The sequence below is a fragment of the Macaca mulatta genome, chromosome X (genome assembly GCF_049350105.2).
Source record: "Macaca mulatta isolate MMU2019108-1 chromosome X, T2T-MMU8v2.0, whole genome shotgun sequence".
Taxonomy (NCBI): Eukaryota; Metazoa; Chordata; class Mammalia; order Primates; family Cercopithecidae; genus Macaca; species Macaca mulatta.
Window position 1 is genome coordinate 54,132,790 of NC_133426.1, and position 25,057 is coordinate 54,157,846.

Genomic DNA, 25,057 nt, shown 5'->3' on the forward strand with positions numbered 1-25,057 from the left:
TTGAGACAGAGTCTAGCTTTATTGCCCAGGCTGGAGTGCAGTGGCACGATCTCGGCTCACCACAACTTGAATCAGGTTCAAGTGATTCTCCTGCCTCGGCCTCCCAAGTAGCTGGGATTACAGGTGCCCGCCACCACGCCCAGCTAATTTTTTTGTATTTTTAGTAGAGACGGGGTTTCACTGTGTTGCCCAGGCTGGTCTTGAATTCCTGACCTCGTGATCCACCGCCTCAGCCTCCCAAAGTGCTAGGATTACAAGCATGAGCCACCACGCCTGGCCAATTTTAACTTTTTCTTTTTTTTTCACTAGCAGTTATTTTATGCCCCCAAATTCCAAATTAACAGTTAATCTGTTTCTATATTCTCTCTTAAACAAAGACATACATAAATGCCAGAGCCTCTAATTGGCATGAGAAATATCAATAGTATTACAAAGCATTGTTAAAATAAATTCAGGCTTTAAACAAAAACAAACAAAACTTGATGTTTCAGAATATGCAGTCTTATCACAGGTAATTTAGAACTGCCATTACGTTTTTTGAAGGATTAAAAAGGTTTTCTCATTCAGCAACATTAAGTGTCTACAATATGCGCAGTACTAGGCACCAGATACAGGTGACTAAGTTGGTCCTTTGTCCTGTATGAGCACACTATCGGGTGGTGTGAAATGGACATAACTTAACTTGAAATGAGCTGCTGTAAAAGTCTTTAAGTAGGAGCACATTGCATCTCTGGAGGTAATAGAGTAAGTGTTTTCACAGAAGAATTCTATTTTATTTGATTTGTTTCTGAGAGACAGGGTCTCACTCTGTTGCCCAGGCTAGAATGCAGTGGTACCATGATAGGTCAATGCAGCCTCAACCTCCCAGGCTCAAGTGATCCTCTCACCTCAGCCTCCCGAGTAGCTGGGATCACAGGCATGCACCACCACACCTGGCTAATTTTTAATTTTTTGTAGAGACGGGGTCTCCCTATATTGCTCGGGCTTTGGTCTCGAACTCCTGGGTTCAAGCAATCCTCTCACCTCGGCCTCCCCAAAATGCTGGGATGACAGGCATGAGCCACCGCATCCAGCCTGGAAGGTAAATTCTGACCTGAATTAAAGCCAAAAAAGGAACATGCACACTATTGACGGATGTGCAGAAGTTTAGAGTGGAGACCAACATTCTAGGCAGAGGCAAGTATGCTAACAGCAAAGTACTACGTCTTACTAGGCATTAGAGGAGAAAAGAAGAAAAGGTTCTGCCTTCTCATCTCAGAGGAACAAGGCTGAACAGTAGAGAAGATCATTTGAGGAGGTACCATGACATATCATTCTCAGTCCTGCAATCTGCTTTAAGATGCTCCCTCTTAATCCCCAAACCTGTGCATATATCACTCCCATCACTGTGTTTGCTATAATACATAGCACAATTGGCCTTAATCTAGGGAGATTATCTCAGTGAATCTTTTACCAGCTGCTGACACTAGAAGGATTCAATATGCCATTGCTGGCTTTGAAGATGGGGTGGAGACATGTGAAAGGACTGAAGAGTGGCTTCCAGGAGCTGAAAGTGGACCCAACCACTCCCATGTCCCCTGAAGACATGGAATTTAGGAAATTCAAAATTAAATACAGGAGTGAAGCAGAGAAGTCTAGGAAGGTGGTAATGGGAAATGCCAGGGTGATAGTTGTGTACCAGATGTCCAAAATAATCATTCCAGTTTAGAACAGTATGATCAGAAAGACATGTTAAAGGTTATCATTTCCAAGTTCCCACTGTCATTGCCCCACCCTTCTTTTTAACCTGAGGTCAGAATGCCCAGGTGAGCCTCGGCTGGTTTTGAGTACATACTGCTGTGGCTCCTGCACACCCTCCTACCAGCACTGCAGCTGCCTGGAGCAGGTGTGGACATGCATTTCACCCCACAGAAGTTGCCTGCTGTGATCTATTGAGGGTGGGGGCTAGTCACAGAGAGATTGGAAGCAAAGAGTCAGAGTGGCCCACTTCCCATCAAACTATATGGTAACCAGACAACTAATTTCTGGTCTGCACAATAGCCCTGCCGGTGACCTGACTATGCTGAGGCATAGGTGTATTTTCCTGGCCTCATTTAGAACCTTACCCTCTCACTTCCCCAGAAGTAGCTCTTGTAAACTCTTAGGGAAACTGAAGCCACACTTGCTATGACTGAGAAATTCTCTTCAGCTTATCCTCTTCTGGGACTCTTCACCTAATTGTACCAATACTGCCCCTTCCCACCAGCTAGGTGCATGCTTGCCATTCAGTCTTCAAAACAAAACAATACATTACATAGGTAAACTATGATGAAAAACAAAGAAATGAGTAACACAAAACTCTGGGTAGAGGGCCGGGCACAGTGGCTCACACCTGTAATTCCAACACTTTGGGAAGCCGAGGGGAGAGGATCACTTAAGGTCAGGAGTTGGAGACTAGCCTGGCTAACATGGCTAACATGGTAAAACCACATCTCCGCTGGGAGTAGTGGCAGGCACCTGTAATCCCAGTAACTCGGGAGGCTGAGACAGGAGAACTGCTTGAACCTGGGAGGTGGAGGTCGCGGTGAGCCGAGATTGTGCCACCGCACTCCAACCTGGGCGACAGAGCGAGACTCCATTTCAAAACAAAACAAAAAAAAGTCTAGGTAGATATTACTCATGGTGATGAGGGAGGAAAATGCAAATGAGAGAGGCACTCAGATGGCTTTTAAGGTAATGGTAATGTTCTATTTCTTAATAAATGTAGAGCTTTATTATTCTTTACACTCTACATACAAATTTAATATACTGTGTCATTGTGATATAGTTCACAACCACATAACAATTTAAAGAAAAAAGGAGAAGGCCGGGCTCAGTGGCTCACGCCTGTAATCCCAGCACTTTGGGAGGCCGAGGCAGGTGGATCACAAGGTCAGGAGTTCAAGACCAGCCTGGCTAACACGGTGAAACCCCATCTCTACTAAAAATACAAAAAATTAGCCGGGCGTGGTGGCGGGCGCCTGTAGTTCCAGCTACTTGGGAGGCTGATGCAGGAGAATGGCGTGAACTCAGGAGGCAGAGCTTGCAGTGAGCCGAGATCGCGCCACTGCACTCCAGCCTGGGTGACAGAGTGAGACTCCATCTCACAAAAAAAAAAAAAAAAAAAGGAGAAAATGAGAGGAAAGAAAGCAATGAAAAGGAGAAAGGAATGAACCCTGATAAAATAAGAGGTGAGGGGAATAGTGGTATGATTAACTTACCATTTCATATGCTACTTCCTCAGGTGTATCTGTTTCTAAATTGAAACTAAATTCAATAGCTTCATTGTCTTTGTGTTTGCCTTTCAATTTTTTAGGGTCTTCAACCCAGAGTCTTAAAGCCAGGGATGAATTTGAGCAATCATCTTCTTCTGCTAACTCCACCCTCAGTCCTGTATCCTCAGCAAAAAATGCATGGTTTAATAGGTCCCTGATAGACAACCTAATAAACGAAACACATATCTCATTATCAGTTCTTCCAATCATAGCAAGATGTAGACCCTTTAATTACTAAAAATTAATTGTATAAAAGCAAAAAACTTATTTGAAATTTTCTATCAATTTAATCATTAATCTGCCTTGTTATAAAAACCACATCTCTTTCTTTAACAGATCCTGTGGAAGCAAAAACAACAAAAAATCTTATATCCAACTTATTACCAGGGATGCAAAGAAATCCCAACTAACATGCATACGGAGTGACTTCAATTAAAAACGAATTATTGGCCGGGCACGGTGGCTCACGTCTGTAATCCCAGCACTTTGGGAGGCCGAGGCGGGTGGATCATGAGGTCAGGAGTTCGAGACCATCCTGGCTAACATGGTGAAACCCCGTCTCTACTAAAATTACAAAAAATTAGCCGGGCATGGTGGCATGCGCCTGTAGTCCCAGCTACTTGGGAAGCTGAGGCAGGAGAATGGCGTGAACCCAGGAGGCGGAGCGGAGCTTGCAGTGAGCCGAGATTGTGCCACTGCACTCCAGCCTGGGCGACAGAGCGAGACTCCGTCTCAAAAAAAAAAAAAAAAAAAAAAAACCGAATTATTAACCAGTAATACATCTAAATAACAAAGTTTAACATACACAAAATTATGCCTAGTGAGAATTGGAGAAGTAGCTTAGTACATGTTAGGCAAATTTCCCTAAGCCACTGGCTTAAGTTACTCAGACTCAAACAGTAGATTCTCAGCAAAGGGAACCAAAAACTCTTGCAGATTTATAAACTCTAAAGTACATTAAAAATTCAAACTCTTTTTACGAATGTTATAAATAGAAGTCACTGTCTCCATCAATAATCTAGTCAGTGTACTTTACAGAATGCCATGGGTGAAGCTAATGTGGTTCCGCAAAGTCCAGTGGTTTTCGTACTTAACTCTGGTTTTAGACCAGAGTATACATATAATGGATACAACCCTAGCCTAGTATTAGGGATTAACCATCTCTGAAGAGAAACAAAGGACATAGCTTCAAAAGATTTGTTTACAAGCTGGATAAGTTAATTTAGTTTTCTTTTACTAACTTTTAAAAAAGATACATAATATTTAAACTCTCTGTATTACAGGTAAGGGAGAGCTGAAACTGATATACTGCATAATGTCTATAGAGACCTCTTCCTATACTACTTAAAGAGAAAAAGTATATACACAGCATGATATCTTGTAAGTTGAGGATTTTCAACCCCCTACATTTTTAGTGACCAAGTGACAAATACTTAACTAAGACAGTGTCATAAATAGAACAAGCCATCATTCCATACAAAGTTGATTTTTTTAAAAAAAAAGATAAAGCTGCTCAAATGAATTACTTTTAAGACTAACGCGAGATGTGTGTGTGTGTGTGTGTGTGTGTGTTTTTGAGACGGAGTGCAGTCATGTGATCTTGACTCACTGCAACCTCTACTTCCCGGGTTCAAGCGATTTTCCTGCCTCAGCCTCCCAAGTAGCTGGGACTACAGATGTGTGCCACCACGCCCAGCTAATTTTTGTATTTTTTAGTAGAAACGTGGTTTCACCATGTTGGCCAGGATGGTCTCAATCTCTTGATTTTGTGATCCGCCCGCCTCAGCCTCAGGCGTGAGCCACTGTGCCCGTCCCTAAGACTAAAGTGAAACGTGTTTAAGGAGGCACAACCAAGTAAAGCCTCTGCCTCCCAATAAAAATTTTTACTGTTTTATAGTGAATTTTTACTGTAAAATTTTTATTATTTACAGTAACATTATTTTGGTTTATTAGTTTGCTTGTTTGCTTGCTTGTTTTGGGATGGCGTCTCACTCTGTTGCCCAGGCTGGAGTGCAGTCGCAAGATCTCGGCTCACTGCAACCTCCACCTCCCAGGTTCAAGCAATTCTCCTGCCTCAGCCCCCAGAGTAGCTGGGATTATAGGCACCCACCACCACACCCAGCTAATTTTTGTATTTCTTGTAGAGCTGGGGTTTCATCATGTTGGCCAGGCTGGTCTCAAACTCCTGACCTCAAGTGATCTGTCCGCCTCAGCCTCCCAAAGTGCTGGTATTACAGGTGTGAGCCACCGCACCCAGCCTGTTTGTTTTTAAGACAGGGTCTTACTCTGTCATCCAGGCTAGAGTACAATCATAGTTCATTGTAGCCCCCAACTCCTGGGCTCAAGCAATCCTCCCACTTCAGCCTCCCCAGGGGCTGGGACTACAGGCGTGTGCCACTATGCCTGGCTAATTTTTTCATTTTAATATTTTGTAGAGACAAGGGTCTCATTTTGCTTCCCAGGCTGTTCTTGAACTCCTGGCCTCAAGTGATCCTCCTGCCTCAGCCTCCCAAAGCACTAGGATTACAGGGGTAAGCCACCACCCTCAGCCTATTATCCTTTTAGTCATCAAAATAATACTTGTTTTATGTAATTACTAACTTGGCTCAAGGTCACACAGGCTAAGTGTGAGTACAGATTTGACTTTAAGTCTGATGATGAAGCCTCTGCTTTTTCCAATATACTAATATGCTATAAATCCTTTTCAATACTCCAATGCTCTTTGGTAATAGAACATATTTAAAGGCTGTACAAACAATAATCAGAATCCGAACTAAAATAGCTACTTCTATAGTGTTTTTAGCCTCATGTTTAAAAGCATGACTAAGCTCTTATCTCAACAACAAAAAACCAAACAAGCCAATTAAAAATGGGCAAAAGAGTTGAATAGATATTTCTGCAAAGATATACAAATGGCCAATAATCCCATGAAAATTTCTACTAAGGATATATCACCTTTACTAATAATCATCAATAACGAAGTAAAAATCAAAAGACAAACCTACCAATTTAAAGTCAGCAACTGTCCAAAGCTGAAACTAAAGGGTGGCAGGCCGGACGCAGTGGTTCACACCTGTAATGACAGCACTTTGGGAGGCTGAGACGGGTGGATCACTTGAGGCCAGGAGTTGGAGACCAGCCTGGCCAACACGGTAAAACCCCGTCTCTACTAAAAATACAAAAATTAGCCAGGTGTGATGGCATGAGCCTGCAATCCCAGCTACTCAGGAGGCTGAGGCAGGAGAATCGCTAGAACCCGGGAGGCAGAGGTTGCAGTGGGTCAAGATCGTACCACTACACTTCAGCCTGGGTAACAGAGTGATACTCCGTCTCAAAATAATAATAATAATAATAAATTAAAAATAAAATAAGAAATAAAACCTAAAGGGAGGCAAAAGCTAAGAGTAATGGGAGTTGTCTATAAGGCAAATTGTGACACAAATAAATGTGGAATACAATTTCTTGAATACATATTTCTTCTATCCATATTAGCTTTATCATTACCGTGACACTAAGGATATAGAATCAAATTTTTAAAACTTTGTCCACTCTCAACTGTTAGAAGCAAATTAACCCGTGGGGGCCTACTGACTGTTAAGCTGATGGCTGAAGGTGATGAAAGCTTGTCAAAGGCACACACACACACAAACACAACCCAAACGTCAGTTCAAGAAAAATTCAGCACATGATATCCAAGTCTAAAATGGTAAACAACATGCACTGACACAATTCAATCTAGAGTATGGTTTGGCTTCTACTCAAAAGTCAAACTCAGCATGACTGAAAGGTCAGAAAACGACCCAATGCAAGATAAGAGAAAAATGCATCTTTTAGTTATGTCATTTTGCTACAATTGCACCCACCTTTCAGATTTGTTTTGACGAATACATCCTTCAATGATTTCTTTGACTTCAGGATCAGTGACTTTATTGAAGCTGGCTGGTTTTATGCCCTAGGAGAAAAAAAATGGTTTCTAGTAACAAATGATGCAACTGAAAGCCCAAGTCAACATGACATTTATTAAACATTATTTTTATCACTAAACCATAGTCAAATTTTAAATGAAGTATTTGTAAATATATATGTATATATATATAGAGAGAACATAAGTTTAATAACCTTTTGGCAAGGATGTTGTCTACAAATAACAGTAAAAAACTGTAAATAATCTAAACCTCTGACAACAGAGGCAAAGTTACACATATTATGTTATATATATACCATGTTTTTCAAATCTAGACCTGCAGGTATATATGACAATATACAGAAATTAAAAATGTTCTCAGAATAATTAATGACATGGAAATTATCATAATGTACTATTAAGTAGGGAAAAATAGGATCCCAAAATCTACATATAGTATAATCCCAATTAACAAAATATAATAAACAAGTTTATTATTATTATTTTTTTGAGATGGAGTCTCACTGTGTCACCCAGGATGGAGTGCAGCAGCGCGATCTTGGCTCACTGCAACTTCCCACCTCCCTGGTTCAAGCAATTCCCCTGTCTCAGCCTCCTGAGTAGCTGGGATTATAGGCGCACACAACCACGCCCGGCTAATTTTTCTGTATTTTTAGTAGAGATGGGGTTTCACCATGTTGGCCTGACTGGTCTTGAACTCCCGATCTCAGGCAATCCGCCTGCCTCAGCCTCCCAAAGTGCTGGGATTACAGGCGTAAGCCACCGCGCCCAGCCATAAACAAGTATTTTTTTGAAATCAGAAAATAATTAATGCTAGTTTTAAAAACTTTTGAAAATTCAAAATAAAGGCTTCTCTACATTCCAATTCTCTCTCTGTCTATATATATATATATATAATTGTTTGTTTGTTTTGTTTTTGAGACATATATTTTGTTTTGTTTTTGAGACAGAGTCTCACTCTGTCACCCAGGCTAGAGTGCAGTGGTACGATCTCAGCTCACTGCAACCACTGCCTCCTGGGTTCAAGCGATTCTCATGTTTCAGCCTCCCAAGTAGCTGGGATTACAGGCATGCACCTCCATACCTGGCTAGTTTTTTTTTTTTTAATAAAGATGTGGTTTTGCCATGCTGGCCAGGCTGGTCTCAAACTCCTGACCTCAGGTGATCCGCCCACCTCGGCCTCCCAAGGTACTGGGATTACAGGTGTGGGCCACTGTGCCCAGCCTACCTTGGCTTTTAATGTAATCTAATTGCAAATTTTTATAATTTAGTTTTATTTTCAATGGCTATGTTTAACAATTGGATTGCAGAATTTCTGAAAACGTAATAGCATTTGTGAGCTGGTATGAGCCAGCTCATGCACATCCTACCCTATGGACCTTGTTTGGATCCTGATTTGAACAAACCAACTGTAAAAAGGCATCATTTAGACAATTTTGAAAATTTGAGTATGGACTGGGTTTCAGATATTTGATATTAAGGAATTATTCATGAGTATTTTAGGGGGTACGATTACATGATTTTTTTTTTTTGGAGACAGAGTTTGCTGTCACCCAGGCTTGAGTATAGTGGCACGATCTCGGCTCACTATAGCCTTGACTTCCTGGGCTCAGGCAATCCTCTCACCTCAGCCACCTTAGTAGCTGGGACCACAGGTACACACCACCACACCCAGCTATTTTTTTTTTTTTTTGTATTTTTGTGTAGAGATGGGGTTTCACCATGTTGCCCAGACTGGTCTTGAACTACTGGGCTCAAGCAATCTGCCCACCTGGGGCTCCCAAAGTACTAGGATTACAGGCATGAGCCACCATGCCTGAGCTACATGATTTTTTTTTTTTTTTTTAAAGGTTCTTATCTGTTAGAGATGTAAACTGGAAAATTCATGGGTGAAATGACATGATGCCTGAGATTTGCTTTAAAATATTCCAGGATACAATATGTATGGGGGCAGATAGCTGAAACAAGGTTGACAAAATGTTTGTTGTTGAAACTGGTGATGGTTACACGGGGCTTCATTATGCTATTCTACTTTCAAGTATGTTTGAAAATTTCTATAAGAGCTCAGAAAAAGAGATAAGGCTAGAATGTGTTTTTAGTTTTGGCCCATATTTTGGAAGGCCATAAATAGAAAAGAATTTTGTGTTAAGATTTTCTAAGTTACAGCTCCTGAACTGTTTTTACGTAGGAGCAGAGAAAGGCAATAATTTACCCAGAGCTGAGAAATGAATATACCAGTGGGAAGGTCAAAGAGGGCTTTTTCCATAGGTAGAATAACAGGTCAATTTTTTTTAATTTTTAAAATTTATTTATTTTTTAAAATTTATTTTTATTTTTAATTTTTTATTGTACTTTGAGTTGCTGTTTTAATACATCTATTTTTTGAATAGTGACTTTATTATTTTATATTAAAGTCATTAAAAATGCCATATCACAATTCAGATTTCCATCTGTCTTAAGCTTCTACATTTTAGGAACTAAATTAACTCCTAATTTCATCAGATTTATCTACCATGTAATATTGGGCTTTCTGATTCTGTGTCCTTTGAGGTAGCATGACAGGCGTAGAAGTATATGTTAGATTGCCTCATTCCATAACAATTATTCTTTCCATTGTATCTTTCTGCTTCCAGCTTAATTTGGAATTTTCTATTAAATGACTCCAATGATCTTACTTGGGTTATTTTTTAAATCTAAAATGCTTAAATAAAAGATAATAGAATATAAAATAAGCAGATTCAGAAAGCCAATATGTTGGCTTTTTATAATATGTTTATTATGAAAACATTTTGAATTGTCTGGACTTCATTTATTTGTTATTGAATTCCTAGAACCTGATAATTAGCTTGAGGTACGTGCTCTCAGTATTTTATTATTGCTTAAGGATAAAAACAATACAGATTAATATATAGGTATATATGTTCATATATATACATATATACACATACATACACATATGTATCTACTGATTGCTCCTTGCTTCTAGCCATTCTAGAAGACTGAAATATATTGAATTGGGCTGGGTGCAGTGGCTCATGCCTATAATCCTAGCATTTTGGGAAGCTGAGGCAGGAGGACTGTTTGAGCCCAGGAATTCAAGACCAGACTGCGCAATACAGCAAGATCTTGTCTCTACAAAAAAAAAAAAAAAAAAAATTAGCCGAGTTTGGTGGCACGTGCCTGTAGTCCCAGCTACTCTGGAGGCTGAGGTGGGAAGATCACTTGAGCCTGGGAGGTTGAGGCTGCAGTGAGCTGTGATCATGCCACTGCACTTCAGCCTGGGTGACAGAGTGAGACCCTGTCTTTAAAAAAAAAAAAAAGAAAGCAAAAAAAAGCCAAAGTAATAAAAACTGAAAACATCACTCCCTAACTATTTTACTACAGTTTACTATTATTTATGCGTTTGCGGTTATTTAGTTACTCTATCTGCATGGTAGAAATAAACATACAATGAGTGCAACAGTGCATCTCTTCCCAACTCTTCATTCAGTGAGGTCACACTGGTAACTTGAAATCAGCCATGGTGGGAGTACTTATACCACAAAAATCAGCAAATACTAGAAGTCAGCATTCTTTCTTTCTTCAGAGAATCAGGTGTTAAACATTTACCAGCTCACCACTACTCTTAATTAAGTCTCTTGTATTCTATAAAAGCCTCCCTTCCTGTTTCTTTTATAAAATGTATTTGTTGGAGAAACTAGGTCATTTGTCCTATAGAATGTCCCACATTCTGGATTGTAGCCTTATTTCTTATTGTCTCCTTACACAAACTTCTAGAGTCAGACAGACTTGGGGTCAAAACCCACCATTATCAGTAGCTGCGGGAAGTTGGGCAAGGTACAACCTCTGATTCTCAGTTTCATCATCTGTAAACTGAGGATTGCACCTATCTCGTAGGGGATAAAGACTAAAGTATGTGGTGGCCAGGTGCAGTGGCTCACGCCTGTGATCCCAGAACTTTGGAGGCCAAGGTAGGCGGATCACGAGGTCAGGAGTTCAAGACCATCCTGGTCAACATGGTGAAACACTGTCTCTACTAAAGATACAAAAAATTAGCCAGGCGTGGTGGTGCGTGCCTGTAATCCCAGCTACTTGGGAGGCTGAGGCAGGAGAATCACTTGAACCCAGGAGATGGAGGATGCAGTGAGCCAAGATCGTGCCATTGCACTCCAGCCTAGGTGACAGGGTGAGATTCGGTCTCAAAAAATAAATAAAGTATGTGGTAAACCGCATGCATTAAAAAACAGTATCTCCTCACATCTGTTAGAATGACTATTATCAAAAAGATGAAAGATAAGTGTTGGCGAGGATGCAGAGAAAAAGGAACGCTTGTACGTTGTTGATGGGAATATAAATGGTACAGCTGTTATGGAAAATGGTATGGAATTTCCTCAAGAAAACTAAAAATAGAACCACCATAGCAATTCTACTTCTTGGTAGATACCCAAAGGAATTGAAATTAGTATGTCAAACAGATACATGCACGCCTATGTTCATTGCATCACTATACACAATAGCCAAGATATGGATGACCTAAATGTTCATCAGTGAATGAATAAAGAAAATATGGTATATATACACAATGGAATACGATTCAGCCTTAAAAAAGAAGAAAATTCTATCATTTGTGACAATGTGGATGAACCTAGAAGACATTATGTTAAGTGAAATAAAGCAGCACAGAAAGACAAATACAACATGATCTAATTTGCACATGGAACCTAAAAAAGATGAACTCATAGAAGAGTAGAATGATGGTTACCAGAGACTGGGAGTTGTGGGGGAGGAAATGGGGAGCTATCGGTCAAAAGGTGTAAGTTGCAGTTAGGAGGAGTAAGTTTTGAGATCTACTGTACAGCAGGGTAACTACAGTTGATAATAATAACAATATACTGTAAATTTCAAAATAACTTAGTAAATTTCAAATGTCTTACCACATAAAATAATAAGTGGGGTGACAGATATGTTAATTAGCCTGATTTAATCATTCCACATTTGTGTGTGTGTGTCTGTGTATCTCAAAACATCACATGGTACCCCTTAAATGTGTACAATAACAATTTGTCAACTAAAAATGATATTAATTTTGGCTGGGCGCAGTGGCTCACACCTGTAATCCCAGCACTTTGGGAGGCTGAGGTGGGTAGTGGATCACAAGGTCAAGAGATAAAGACTATGCTGGCCAACATGGTGAAACCCTGTCTCAACTAAAAACACAAAATTAGCTGGGCATGGTGGTGCACGCCTGTAGTCCCAGCTACTTGGGAGGCTGAGGCAGGAGAATTGCTTGAACCGGGGAGGTGGAGGTTGCAGTGAGCCGAGATCCTGCCACTGCACTCCAGCCTGGTGACAGACTGTGTCTCAAAAAAAAAAAAAAGATATTAATTTTAAAAGAATTTTAAAAACTGGTACCTACTAATGTTAAGCTACCTAAAACAATCTTTCACAGCCCGTCTTGAGCTGCCCAACTGGATATGAAGTAGTCCTCTTTTGAATAAGCATAACACTTTGCTTCTACCTTCCTTATGTCCCTTACTATACTCTCATCCTCTTATTTTATAGTCATTTGTGAATTTATATTATTCCCTTATTTAAAATGTAAGCTCTTTGAGGGTAGCAAACACTTCTTACTCATCTTTGCATTCCTTACAATTTCTAACACAAAAATTTACTCATAGCAGGACTCAAATACTGTATCTATTGAACTATATTTTGAATGCCCTTTCATAAAAGGGCTTTTAGACCTAGAAGAAACTATGTAGTCAGTTTCTATTATTCAGCTTTGAAAAATAAGATCCATCTAACAGATAACTAAAAATTCCTTATGAACAAATATATATAAATGATATACCTGTACGTTTTCCCAAAGACACTAATACAAAGCATTTTATATGACTCCAATGAAGCATAGTCATATGGTATAAATCTAAGGCTTGTTGCATTACAATTGTTAATTTTAATACTGTTACCTAGAGCTAAACCAAAATTAGTTTTGAGTAAGTCAAACTTAACTAATTTCAACATGAAATGTGGCAACAGATAAAGTAAAAAGAAAAAAGTTATACCTACACTAGTTACTTTCCGGTATATTTGAGCTGCATTCTGACACTCAGAATAAGGATACTCCGACGTGGCCATTTCCAGCATACACATTCCAAAAGCATAAACATCTACAGATTCATCATAGTGTTCTTCATACATCTCTGGAGCCATAAACTCAGGAGTTCCTACAAAATAACACCACCACCACATTTTTTATGAAAGAGAAAAAAGTATCCACCAAGATCACATCCCCTTTCCCATAAGGATTATCTGTGTTAATTTCTACTCCCCCAAAGCAAATTTCTTTTCTTTTTTTTTTTGAGATGGAGTCTTGCTCTGTTGCCCAGGCTGGAGTACAGTGGTGCGATCTCAGCTCACTGCAACCTTTGCCTCCTGGGTTCAAGCAATTCTCCTGCCTTAGCCTCCCAGGTAGCTGGGATTGCAAGCGCCTGCCACCACGCCTGGCTAATTTTTGTATTTTTAGTAGAGACGGGGTTTCACCATGTTGGCCAGGCTGGTCTCGAACTCCTGACCTCGTTATCCACCCGCCTCAGGCTCCCAAAGTGCTGGGATTACAGGCGTGAGCCGCCGTGTCTGGCCGCAAATTTTTAAGTATACAATTTGTTGAATATTTGCTATATCTACATAAAGCACTGAAATAATGTATTTAATTTTCCATACTGATAGAGTATAATTTGTAATGCTCAAGATTAGGTAATGATTAATAAAATGTTTTTATTTCTATCCTTTTTACTTAAATTTTTCTGAATTAACTCAGTAAATTCTCTTACTTACGTCCTTAGAACCTTTCAATAATCCTAAATATAAATATAATCCCACAAAAAATACATTAGGATGTCTCTGAAATAAGCCAATATATAATAGGTATTTCAAAGCAAATTCAGTCTAAGCCCAGTGTTGGCAAACTTTTCTGTTAAGGGCCAGATAGTAAACTGTTTAGGCTTTGCAGTTTGTATGGTCTCTGTCACACAACTACTCAACTCTGTCACTTATAGGTGCAAAAGCAGCCCTAGACAATCTGTAAATGAGTGAGTGTGGCTGTGTTCTAATAAAATTTGATTTACAAAAACAGGCAGTGAGCCACATTCACCCCACTGGCCATAGCTGGCTGATCCCTTTTCTAGACCTATACAATTGAAAAATCTCTCTTTACCCAACCAGTAAACTTTAAAACATTAATCACCAATGACACTCTTAGCAAATGAGGTGCGCATTAAGGTGGCTAATCCTAGATCACCAATCTTCACAGATCCAGTGGGTCCCGTGATGAAAATATTGTCACACTTCAGATCCCGGTGAATAATAGGAGGAGTCCTAGTGTGCAAGAACTGCAACCCCTTTAAAATTTGCCTGCACCAGCTCCTTAAGACCTTTGGTTTCATGACTTTAAATCGTTTTAAGTACCTATACAAAGAAACAAAAGACCATGTGTAAACAAACATATCCAGCTTATTATATGAACACTATTAAGGTAAGTTACATAAGCAAACAACTTATGCACTATGATTCCCATCACTGAGTTGTTTTCTATTGTCTGTTATGGCAAAAAAAAAAAAGGTTTTTTAAATCTAATACTTCATTCTTAGATAAGACATCCTACCAAGCATAGCCTTTTTTTTTTTTTTTAAGATGAAGTCTCACTCTGTCTCCCAGGCTGGAGGGCAGTGGTGCAATCTCAGCGCACTGCAGCCTCCGCCCCCCAGGTTCATGTGATTCTCATGCCTCAGCCTCCCAAGTAACTGGGACTACAGGCGTGCACCACCATGCTGAGCTCATTTTTGTATTTTAGCATAGACAGGGTTTCACCATGTGGGCCAGGCTGGTCTTGAACTCCTCACCTCAGGTGATCTGCCTGTCTCGGCCTCCCAAAGTGCTAGGATTACAGGCATCAGCCACCACGCCTAGCCAAGTGTAGCATTTTTACTTCAAACTAAGAATCATTCCACAGTGGCCTTTTGTAGAATGGCAGCACAATTTTAAAAAGAAAGTCCTTCTCTACTACCTAATAACTGCTTATATAAAGTCACTAGAGGGTTAAACTATGTAAAATTTTAGTATATACACAAATGTTAGGAAACAAAAAGTTTACACCATATTTAATACTTGCAAGTGATTAAACCACATTTAATATTTACAAGTCATTATTCACCAAATGAATAATTATGGTTAGAAATAAAAGACCATAATAGTCTATAATACTATAATATTATACTATACAATACTACATATTATACTATATATTATAATACTATAATAATATACTATAATACTATAATACCATAATAGTATCGCTCACTAGATATTTGAACTTGACGAAGCCCTTTCAACCTTCCACTATCTTCTACAAAATAAAATTATGGCCTGGCATGATGCCTCACCTATAACCCTAGCACTTTGGGAGGCTGAGGTAGGCAGATTGCTTTAGCCCAGGAATTCGAGACCACCCTGGCCAACATGGCGAAATTCCATCTCTACAAAAATTATTTTTAAAAATTAGCCAGGCAAGTTGCCGCATGCTTGTGGTTCCAGCTACTCAGGAGGCTGAGATGGGAGGGTCACTTGAGCCCAAGGAGGTCGAAGCTGCAGTTAGCCATGATCATGCCACTGCACCACTCCAGTCTGGGTGACAGAATGAGACCCTGTCCCAAGAAATAATAAAATAAAATAAAATAAAATAATATTCTCTACAATGATTTTTAATTCTAAAATTCTATAATATCCCACAAATATTAACTTCTCAGTACTGTATGTTTTAACAAACTTCATTAACATCTCAATTTTTTAACCTAACTTAAAACAGTCACTAGATTTGAATCTACAAATTCTCTTTTTTTTTTGAGACAGGATCTGGTTTTGTCAACCAGGCTGGAATACAGTGGCACAATCATGGCTCACTGCAACCTCCACCTCCCAGGCTCAAGCCATCCTCCAACCTCAGCCTCCTGAGTAGCTGGGACTACAGGTGTGTGCTGCCACATCTGGCTAATTTTTTTATTTTTTTGGTAGAGACAAGGTTTCACCATGTTGCCCAGGCTAGTCTTGAGATCCACCCTCCTCAGTCTCCCAAAGTGCTGGGATTACAGGTATAGCCACTGCGCCTGGCCAGATTCTAAAAATTCTTTGAGTAGTTTTATTTTATAAAAAGTGTTATGACTCCTAAAAATTATTTCCAAATAAAACTACATTGGCACTATCAGGGTCAACTTACGTCTTTAAGGTTCCAGATGTCATTAGTTCAGTCACTAATACAATACATTTCTTTCCTTTTAATATAGATTCCCAGGAATCATAAAATCGAACTATATTGGGGTGCTGGAGACCCTTCAGCATCTCTGCTTCTTCCTTGAATCTTTGCTGCTCAGCTTTGGTTAACTTTCGGTCCTGAAAAGGAATAACAAGTTCCAAAATAAAGTCATGAAAATTCTCATGCACATTTCTAATACCACTCAACTGAATGCTTTATTGCATTTATGCATGTATGTGTATATTTATTTATTTTTGCCTGTCAATGCTTTTCTCAAGACTTGTATCATCACAGATATCCTTTATTAGTTACTTTGACTCCTCCAACATGGCAATGCAGCTACTGTTATATTTCATAAGTACATTATAAACCCACCTGGGTAATAAATCAGTATCTTGAAAAATAGTATCTCAAAATGCATTGAGAAAAAGCAATAAAGCAGACAGGAAAGTTTCCCTAAGAAATCCCTGAGTTTCCATATCTAAAACATCTGTAATGTCAGAACAGGAACAACCAAAATGTTAAACATCTAGACATTTAATCTAATTAAATTTCTGAATTGCCAAAATAAAAGTGCTCTAGGTTTCCATAGAGAAATATTAGGTTATGAACCAGTGAAAGACATTCAAATAGGCATTGGACCTCTGATCTGCTACATTAACTGCTAGAAGTCAAAGGAGCAATTTTACAGAATTCTGAGGGAGAACTATGGCCCTAAAATTCTGATCCCAGACAAGCTATCCATCAAGTTTAAAAGGGAAAAAATCCTACATTTCTAGACAACAGGGACAGACAGTACACCACCCCGTACACTGTCTCTGACCATATCACTCAAAGAACTTCAATAAAAATGTGGCCATAAAAAGTTAGAAAAGGAAGGCATGGGCTGGGCACGGTGGTTCACACCTATAACCCTAGCACTTTGGGAGGCCAAGGTGGGATAACCAGCCTGGCTAACACAGTGAGATCCCCGTCTCTACAAAATAATAATAATAATAATAAACAGATGGGTGTGGTGGTGCATGTTTGTAGTCCCCAACTACTTGAGAGGGTAAGGTGGGAGGATTGTTTGAACCTGGGAGGCAGAGGTTGCAGTGGGCCAAGATCATGCCACTGCACTCCAACCTTGGTGACGGAGTAAGCCCCTGTCTCAAAAAAATTGTATTACAAAAATAAAATGTTGGAAAAATTTTGTTATCAAAGTTGTACATGACATCATCTTCTAATTTGTTTTATTCTTTTTCATAGCATGCTATGTTTTATTTCTCATTCCTTTTTTTCTAGACAAAGTCTCACTCTGTCACCCAGGCTGGAATGCAGTGGTGCGATCTCAGCTTACTGCAACCTCTGCTTCCCAGGATCAAGTGATTCTCCTGCCTCAGCCTCTTGAGTAGCTGGGATTACAGGTGTCCACCACCAGGCCCGGCTAATTTTTGTATTTTTAGTAGAGATGGGGTTTCACCATGTTGACCAGTCTGGTCTTGAACTCTTGGACCTGAAGTGATCCCCCTGCATCGGCCTCCCAAAGTGCTGGGATTACAGGCATGAGCTATCACACCTGGCCTTCTCATTCCTTTCCTTGTGTTATTTCTCCCCTATTTTCTTCACCAGTTTCCTTAATCATTTTTCAGAAAGCCCAAAATAATAAAATATAGTTATCCTATTTTTATGTACGTAAATTTTAAATTAATTTCAGTTTTTCTGAATTCCCTCTTCCTTTCTTTTAATGTTATTTTCCTAACTTCATAGCATGAGTACTAAATTCCTTTAGTTATTATTCAATAATAATGAAGATATTTTAGGCTATAAATTTTCTAACAGGTATAACTTTTGCAGTGACCCACAGGTTTTGTTGTAATGTCTTCTCTTTTTTATTGCTTTCTAGTTTATAATCTCAGTTTTGATTTTCTCTGTGATTCAAAATTTATCTAGGAATGTGATTTCTGCTCTCTAGTTAAGAATCTTTTGGTTATTTATTTCATTATTTATTTCCAATCTTATTGAGTAATGCAAGTACAAAATCTCTCTTCTTTAACTTAAGGTTTTCTGGGGGCCACATATAACAATGTATATTTCCTGTTTGAAAGATATAAAGTTCTATACATCCATCGAATAAAGTTTGTGGATTGTGGATTATATTATTCAACTCCTCTGTATTTTTTTATTTTTTTATTTTTTTGAGATGGAGTTCCGCTCTTGTTGCCCAGGCTGAAGTGCAATGGCGCAATCTTGGCTCACGACAACCTCTGTCTCCCAGGTCCAAGCTATTCTCCTGCCTCAGCCTCCCGAGTAGCTGGGATTACAGGCATGCGCCACCAGTCTGGCTAATTTTGTATTTTTAGTAGAGACGGGGTTTCTCCATGTTGGTCAGGCTGATCTTGAACTCCCGACCTCAGGTGATCCACCCGCCTCGGCCTCCCAAAGTGCTGGGATTACAGGCCTGAGCCACGGCGCCCAGCACAACTCCTCTGTATTTACTCACTTTTTGTGTACTAGATGTCTCCTATTCTGAAAGAAATGCACATGAAATTTCCCACTACAAATACATGTTTGTCTTTTTTGAAAATGCTATTAGAGGTTATTCAGCCAAAATATTTTTGGTGTCTACAAGTTTTTCATACAATTTCTTAAACTATAAAGTATATAATTTCATAATATCCTGTCTAATGTTTCAACCTTGTTTTTCTCCTTTTCTGATGTACATTAACATTGCCACTTTGGGGACAGGTGTGGTGGCTCACGCCTGTAATCCCAACACTTTGGGAGGCCGAGGCAGGCAGATCACCTGAGGTCAGGAGCTCGAGACCAGCCTTGCTGACATGGCGAAACCACATCTCTACTAAAAACACAAAAAATTAGGCGGGTGTGGTGGCACGTGTGTGTAATCCCAGCTACCCGGGAGGCTGAGACATAAGAATCGCTTGAGCCCAAGAGGCAGAGGTTGCAGTGAGCCAAGACCATGCCACTGCACTCCAGCCTGGGAGACAGAGTGAGACTCTGTCTCAAAAAAAACAAAAACAAACAAAACAAAACAAAAAACATTGCCACTCTTGCTTTCTCTTTGCTTGTTTATATCTTTACCTTTTCTTTATCACTGCTTTAAGTATTATTTTAGTAAACAACACATGTGAGTTTTGTCTTTTAACTCCACCTGACAGTCTGAGTTTCTTAATAAGCAAATGCAACATGTCCACATACTATACTTAATTTTACCAAATACTATACTTAATTTTACTCCTTCAATCTTATTTTATGTTATTTATTTATTTTACTTTATTGTTTTCTATTATTAACTAAGAGATGTATCAGGCCAGGCACAGTGGCTCACATTTGTAATCCCAACACTTTGGGAGGTCAAAGTGGGTGCAGTGCTTAGGCTCAGGAGTTTAAGAGCAGCCTGAGCAACATGACGAAACCCTGTCTCTACAAAAAATACAAAAATTAGCCAGGCATTGTGGTGTATGTCTGTAGTCCCAGCTACTTAGGGGGCTGAGGCTGGAGGATCGCTTGAACCCGGGAGGTCAAGACTATAGTGAGCCATGTTTGCACCACACTGCACTCTAACCTGAGTGACGAAGTGAGACTCTATCTCAAAAAACAAAGAGGTACATAATATTTTTCCTTTTTTACTAGTGGATAGCCTCCCTTTCCACTCTATATCAAACATATTTATCTGTTATAAGAAATTAAGTAACTCATCTACTCGTTCTCCCTACTTCACCTAGCCCCCACTCACCAAAAATAATCTAAAATACTAATACTTCCCCCCCTTTCTATCATACCACATAGACAATACATGTAGAAGACTTAATCACTGGTCAGGCATGATGGCTTATGCCTGTAATCTCAGTACTTTGGGAGGCTGAGGCAGGTGAATTGTTCAAGCTCAGGAGTTCGAAATCATCCTGGGCAACATGGCAAAACCTCGTCTCTACTAAAAATAAAAAAAATTAGTCGAGCATGGTGGCACATCCCAATAGCTGTAGTCCTAGCTACTTGGGAGGCTGAGGTGGGAGGATCACTTGAGCCTGGGAGGTGGAGGTTGCAGTGAGTCAAGATTCTGCTACTGCACTCCTGCCTGGGCAACAGAGGAAGACCTTGTCTCAAAAAAAAAAAAAAAAAAAAAATTTAATCACCCCTACACTGTCTACTCCTATATGATTGCCCCTCCCCCTCACAGACTTCTGTTCTAGCTGTAGAGTCTTTACTTAGCACTTTCATCAAATATTCCATTCATTCAATGTCAACATATGTTATTTTCACAGATCTAGCTTCATCTTTTTAACTATTACATAGTTTTCTGCACTATGGTCCATGAATATCTTTTTCACCCTGGGAGATGATATCTTAGCTGATTAGAGATTCTTGGATGATGTAGCCTTTTCCCCTTAATGGTCTACCATCTTTTAGCTTCTAGCATTGAAGATAAGAAGAAAGGTGCATGTAAGATTCTTTTTTCTTGGTTAGTCTAGTTATCTACCAGATTTTACCTAGATATCTACTTTTAGATACTACTACTTTTTGATTATCGAGACTACTAATTCAATCAGAAAAGTGATTCTTTTCCCCTCATATTCAATCCTCCTCTTCTGAGTCCTTGATTTACTCAGAGGGGCCCTGGGATACCTTATGTAGTCCCATGAGTGATGGAGCTATAGCAGTCTCTCCCCTGAGGGCTGCTCTGTAACAACTAACATCTTGTTAGACATCGAGGAAGTGTGTTTGCTCCTTATTTTCCTAGAATGCAAAAGCTAACTCTCTCTCCTACTGTGTAGATGATAAATGACCCCGTCTACCCTCTAGACCCTCAAGACTAAAAGACTGGTCAGCCCACTAGTCTTTTAGCTCTGCTCACACTTTTGAGGGGGCATAACTATACAAAGAGATCAGCAGATCTTCCCCTGTATTATAGGTGGAATGTTTGTGTCCTCTCTCCTCTGTCAAAATTTGTAAGTTAAAACCCCAACCCCCTATGTGACTGTATTTGGTGACAGGGCCTCATAAGGGTGGGTCCTTGATCCAATAGGATTAGTATTCTTATAAAAAGAGACAACAGAGGCGGGGCCGGTGGCTCATGCCCGTAATCCCAGCACTTTGGAAGGCCGAGGTGGGTGGATCACCTGAGGTCAGGAGCTCACCAGCCTGTCCAACATGGTGAAATCCCGCCTCTACTAAAAATATAAAGTAGCCAGGCGTGGTGGCGGGCACCTGTAATCCCAGCTACTCTGGAGGCTGAGGCAGGAGAATCGCTTGAACCCAGGAGGCGGAGGTTGCAGTGAGCTGAGATTACGCCACCACACTCCAGCCTGGGCAATAGAGCGAGACTCCATTTCAAAAAAAAAAAAAAAAAAAAGACAAGGAGTCAAGAGAAAGCTCACTGCCAACTCTCCTCACCAAGCCAGGAAAAGAGCCCTCACCAAAAACCCACCAAGCTAGAACTTGATCTAGGACTTATAATCTCTACAACTTTGAGAAAAGATGCTCAATATCATTAGTTGTCAGGGTAATGCAAATCAAAACCACAGTAAAATACCACTTCACACCCATTAGGATGGCTACTATCTAAGTAAATAAATATATAAATAATTAAGAAGTGTTGGCAAGGATATGGAGAAACCTTGCACATTGCTGGGGAATGTAAAATGGTATAGTCATTGTGGAAAGCAACATGATGGTTCCTCACCATATTAAACATAGAATTACCATACGCTGCAGCAATTCTACTTTTAGGTATTCTAGGTATATGCCCAAAAGAATTGAAAGCAGAGACACAAACAGACATTTGTAGAACCATGTTCATAGCAGCATTATTCACAACAGCCAAAACGCAGAAACAACTCAAATGCCCACCAACACATGAATAAACAAAATATGGTATATGGTATATACATACAATGGAATACTGTTTAGCCTTAAAGAGAAAGGAAATTCTGATACATGCTACAAAACATGGCTGAATCTTTTTTTTTTCCCCCCGAGACGGAGTCTTAATCTGTCACCCAGTCTTGAGTGCAGAGGCACAATCTCAGCTCACTGCAACCTCTGCCTGCCTGGTTCAAGCAATTCTCCTGCCTCAGCCTCCTGAGTAGCTAAGATTACAGGCACATGTCACCATGCCTAGCTAATTTTTGTATTCTTAGTAGAGACAGGGTTTCACCATGTTGGCCAGGCTGGTCTCGAACTCTTGACCTTGTGATCCGCCCACCTCGGCTTCCCAAAGTGCTGGGATTACAGGCGTGAGCCACCGCACCCGGCCAACATGGATGAATCTTGAAAACGTTATGGTAAGTGAAATAAACGAGACAGGAAAGACAAACATTGCTTGATTCCACTTATATGAGGTACCTACAATAGGCAAATTCATAGAGACAAAAAGTAGAATAGTAGTTAACAGGAGCTAGGCAGAATGGGAAATGGGAAGTTAAATTGTTTAATGAGTACAGAGTTTCTATTAGGAATGATAAAATACTGGAGATGGACACTGCTATGTACAATGATGTAAATATACTTAATGCCACTGAAAAATTGCACACTTAAAAATGGTTAAGATGGCTGGGCACAGTGGCTCACGCCTGTATTCCCAGCACTTTGGAGGCCAAGGCGGGTGGATAACTTGAGACCAGGAGTTCAAGACCAGCCTGACCAACATGGTGAAACCCCATTCTCTACCAAAAATACAAAAATTAGTCGGATGTGGTGGCACGTGCCTGTGATCCCAGCAACTCGGGAGGCTGAGGCATGAGAATTGCTTGAACCCAGGAGGCAGGGGTTGCAGTTAGCTGATATCATGCCACTTCACTCCAGCCTGGACAACAGAGTGAGACTCTGTCTCAAACAAACAAACAAACAAAAAAAGATTAAGATGGTAACTCTTATGTTATATATATAGACATTTTGCCACAATAAAAACTATTTTTAGAAAGTTAAGGAAGTCAGCTGAGCACAGTGGTTCTCATCTGTAAGTCTAGCACTTAGGGAGGCTAGGAAGGAGTTCAAGACCAGCTTGGGCAACAAAACAAGACCCCATCTCTACAAAATAGCCGGGCATGGAGGCACGCACCTGTAGTCCTAGCTACTTGGGAGGTTGAGGCAGGAGGATCACTTGAGCCCAGGCATTTGAGGCTGCAGTGAACTATGGTCACGCCACTGCACTCCAGCCTGGGCAAGACAGCAAGACCTTGTCTTGAAAAAAAAAAAATAAGGAACTCAGAGAACAAAAGCAAGGAAACAAGTAGAGTCTTTATGTTTTACTATCTGACCTGACTAATAAGTCTTTTCTTTTTTTTTTGAGATGGAGTCTTGCTCTGTCATCCAGGCAGGAGTGAGTGGTGCGATCTCGGCTCACTGCAACCTCCGCTTCCCTGGTTCAAGCAATTCTTGTGCCTCAGCCTCCCACAGTAGCTGGGATTACAGGTGCTCGCCATCACACCTGACTAATTTTTGTATTTTTAGTAGAGACGGGGTTTTGCCATGGTGGCCAGGCTGGTTTTGAACTCCTGACCTCAGGTGATCTGCCCACCTCGGCCTCCCAAAGTGCTGGGATTACAGGTGTGAGTCACTGCCCCCGGCCCAACATGACTAATACGTCTTAAATGCCCCTATAATTGGCTACAAGTCCTCTACTCACGATAGACAGCAGATCTACTCTGAAGTATAAAGAGTAATTCTTTTCTGAGACAGGGTGTCACTCTGTCACCTAGGCTGGAGTGCAGTGGCGCGATCTCAGCTCACTGCAACTTCCACCTCCCAGGTTCAAGCGATCCTCCCACCTCAGCCTACCGAGTAGCTGGGACTACAAGCACGTGCCACCACACCCAGCTGATTTTTGTATTTTTTGTAGAGATGGGATTTCGCCATGTTGCCCAGGTTGGTCTCAAACTCCTGACCTCAAGTGATCCACCTGCCTTAGCCTCCCAAAGTGCTAGGATTATAGGCATGAGTCACCGTACCTGGCCAGAATAATGAATACACTTTGATGCCTTCTGATTAAGTTAGCAGAATGCCAAGTCTTTCATGTGCCAGACTAAACTACCCTACTTCATCCTTTGATTCTACAGATTGAAAGTAGTCAGCATTAGGAATAAACAACTTTACAAAATTACAACTGTTTTCCCAGATATACTGCTGGAGGTGAAATCTACTAAAAATGTAGAGCCACGATCTTCAAAACTCCACTTCAGATTTAGCAAGGGGAAAGTAAACCTGTTAAAGTAGCACCAAAATCCAGAGAGAAATACTTAGAGCTTTCAGCTACCACAGTAACATCCTTTAAACACACATACCCCTACGTGCATTGTTGTATTAATGACAACCACTTTGGTAGAGAAACTTTCACACATCATCAATAAGAATTCTTACACAAGAAAGGAATGATGAGCCACAAAAGACAAACTAGAGAACAGCACTAGCTAATGAAGGTGACATAGTCAAATGCCGGGAAAATTCTAGTCTATGAAAATGATCCCTAAATCTTGCTGTCTCAAGGTAAGGACACCAAGAAGAAAGCATCAAATATCAATTTTATATCAAATA

At 40.2% G+C, this 25,057-nt stretch overlaps 1 protein-coding gene across 5 annotated transcripts in view; it reads right to left on the reverse strand.

Annotated features, from left to right (window-relative positions):
* Positions 1–25,057, reverse strand: part of WNK3 (WNK lysine deficient protein kinase 3) — a 169,938-nt gene that overhangs the window by 107,001 nt on the left and 37,880 nt on the right. For all 5 annotated transcript variants that reach the window (XM_077989069.1, XM_001089789.4, XM_077989071.1 and 2 more), the window contains 5 exons: positions 16,490–16,662; positions 14,465–14,685; positions 13,288–13,445; positions 7,157–7,245; positions 3,240–3,459 (listed from right to left, as the gene is read on the reverse strand). In XM_077989069.1, the coding sequence (XP_077845195.1) occupies positions 3,240–3,459; positions 7,157–7,245; positions 13,288–13,445; positions 14,465–14,685; positions 16,490–16,662 (861 nt within the window). The remainder of the gene's footprint in view (positions 1–3,239; positions 3,460–7,156; positions 7,246–13,287; positions 13,446–14,464; positions 14,686–16,489; positions 16,663–25,057) is intronic.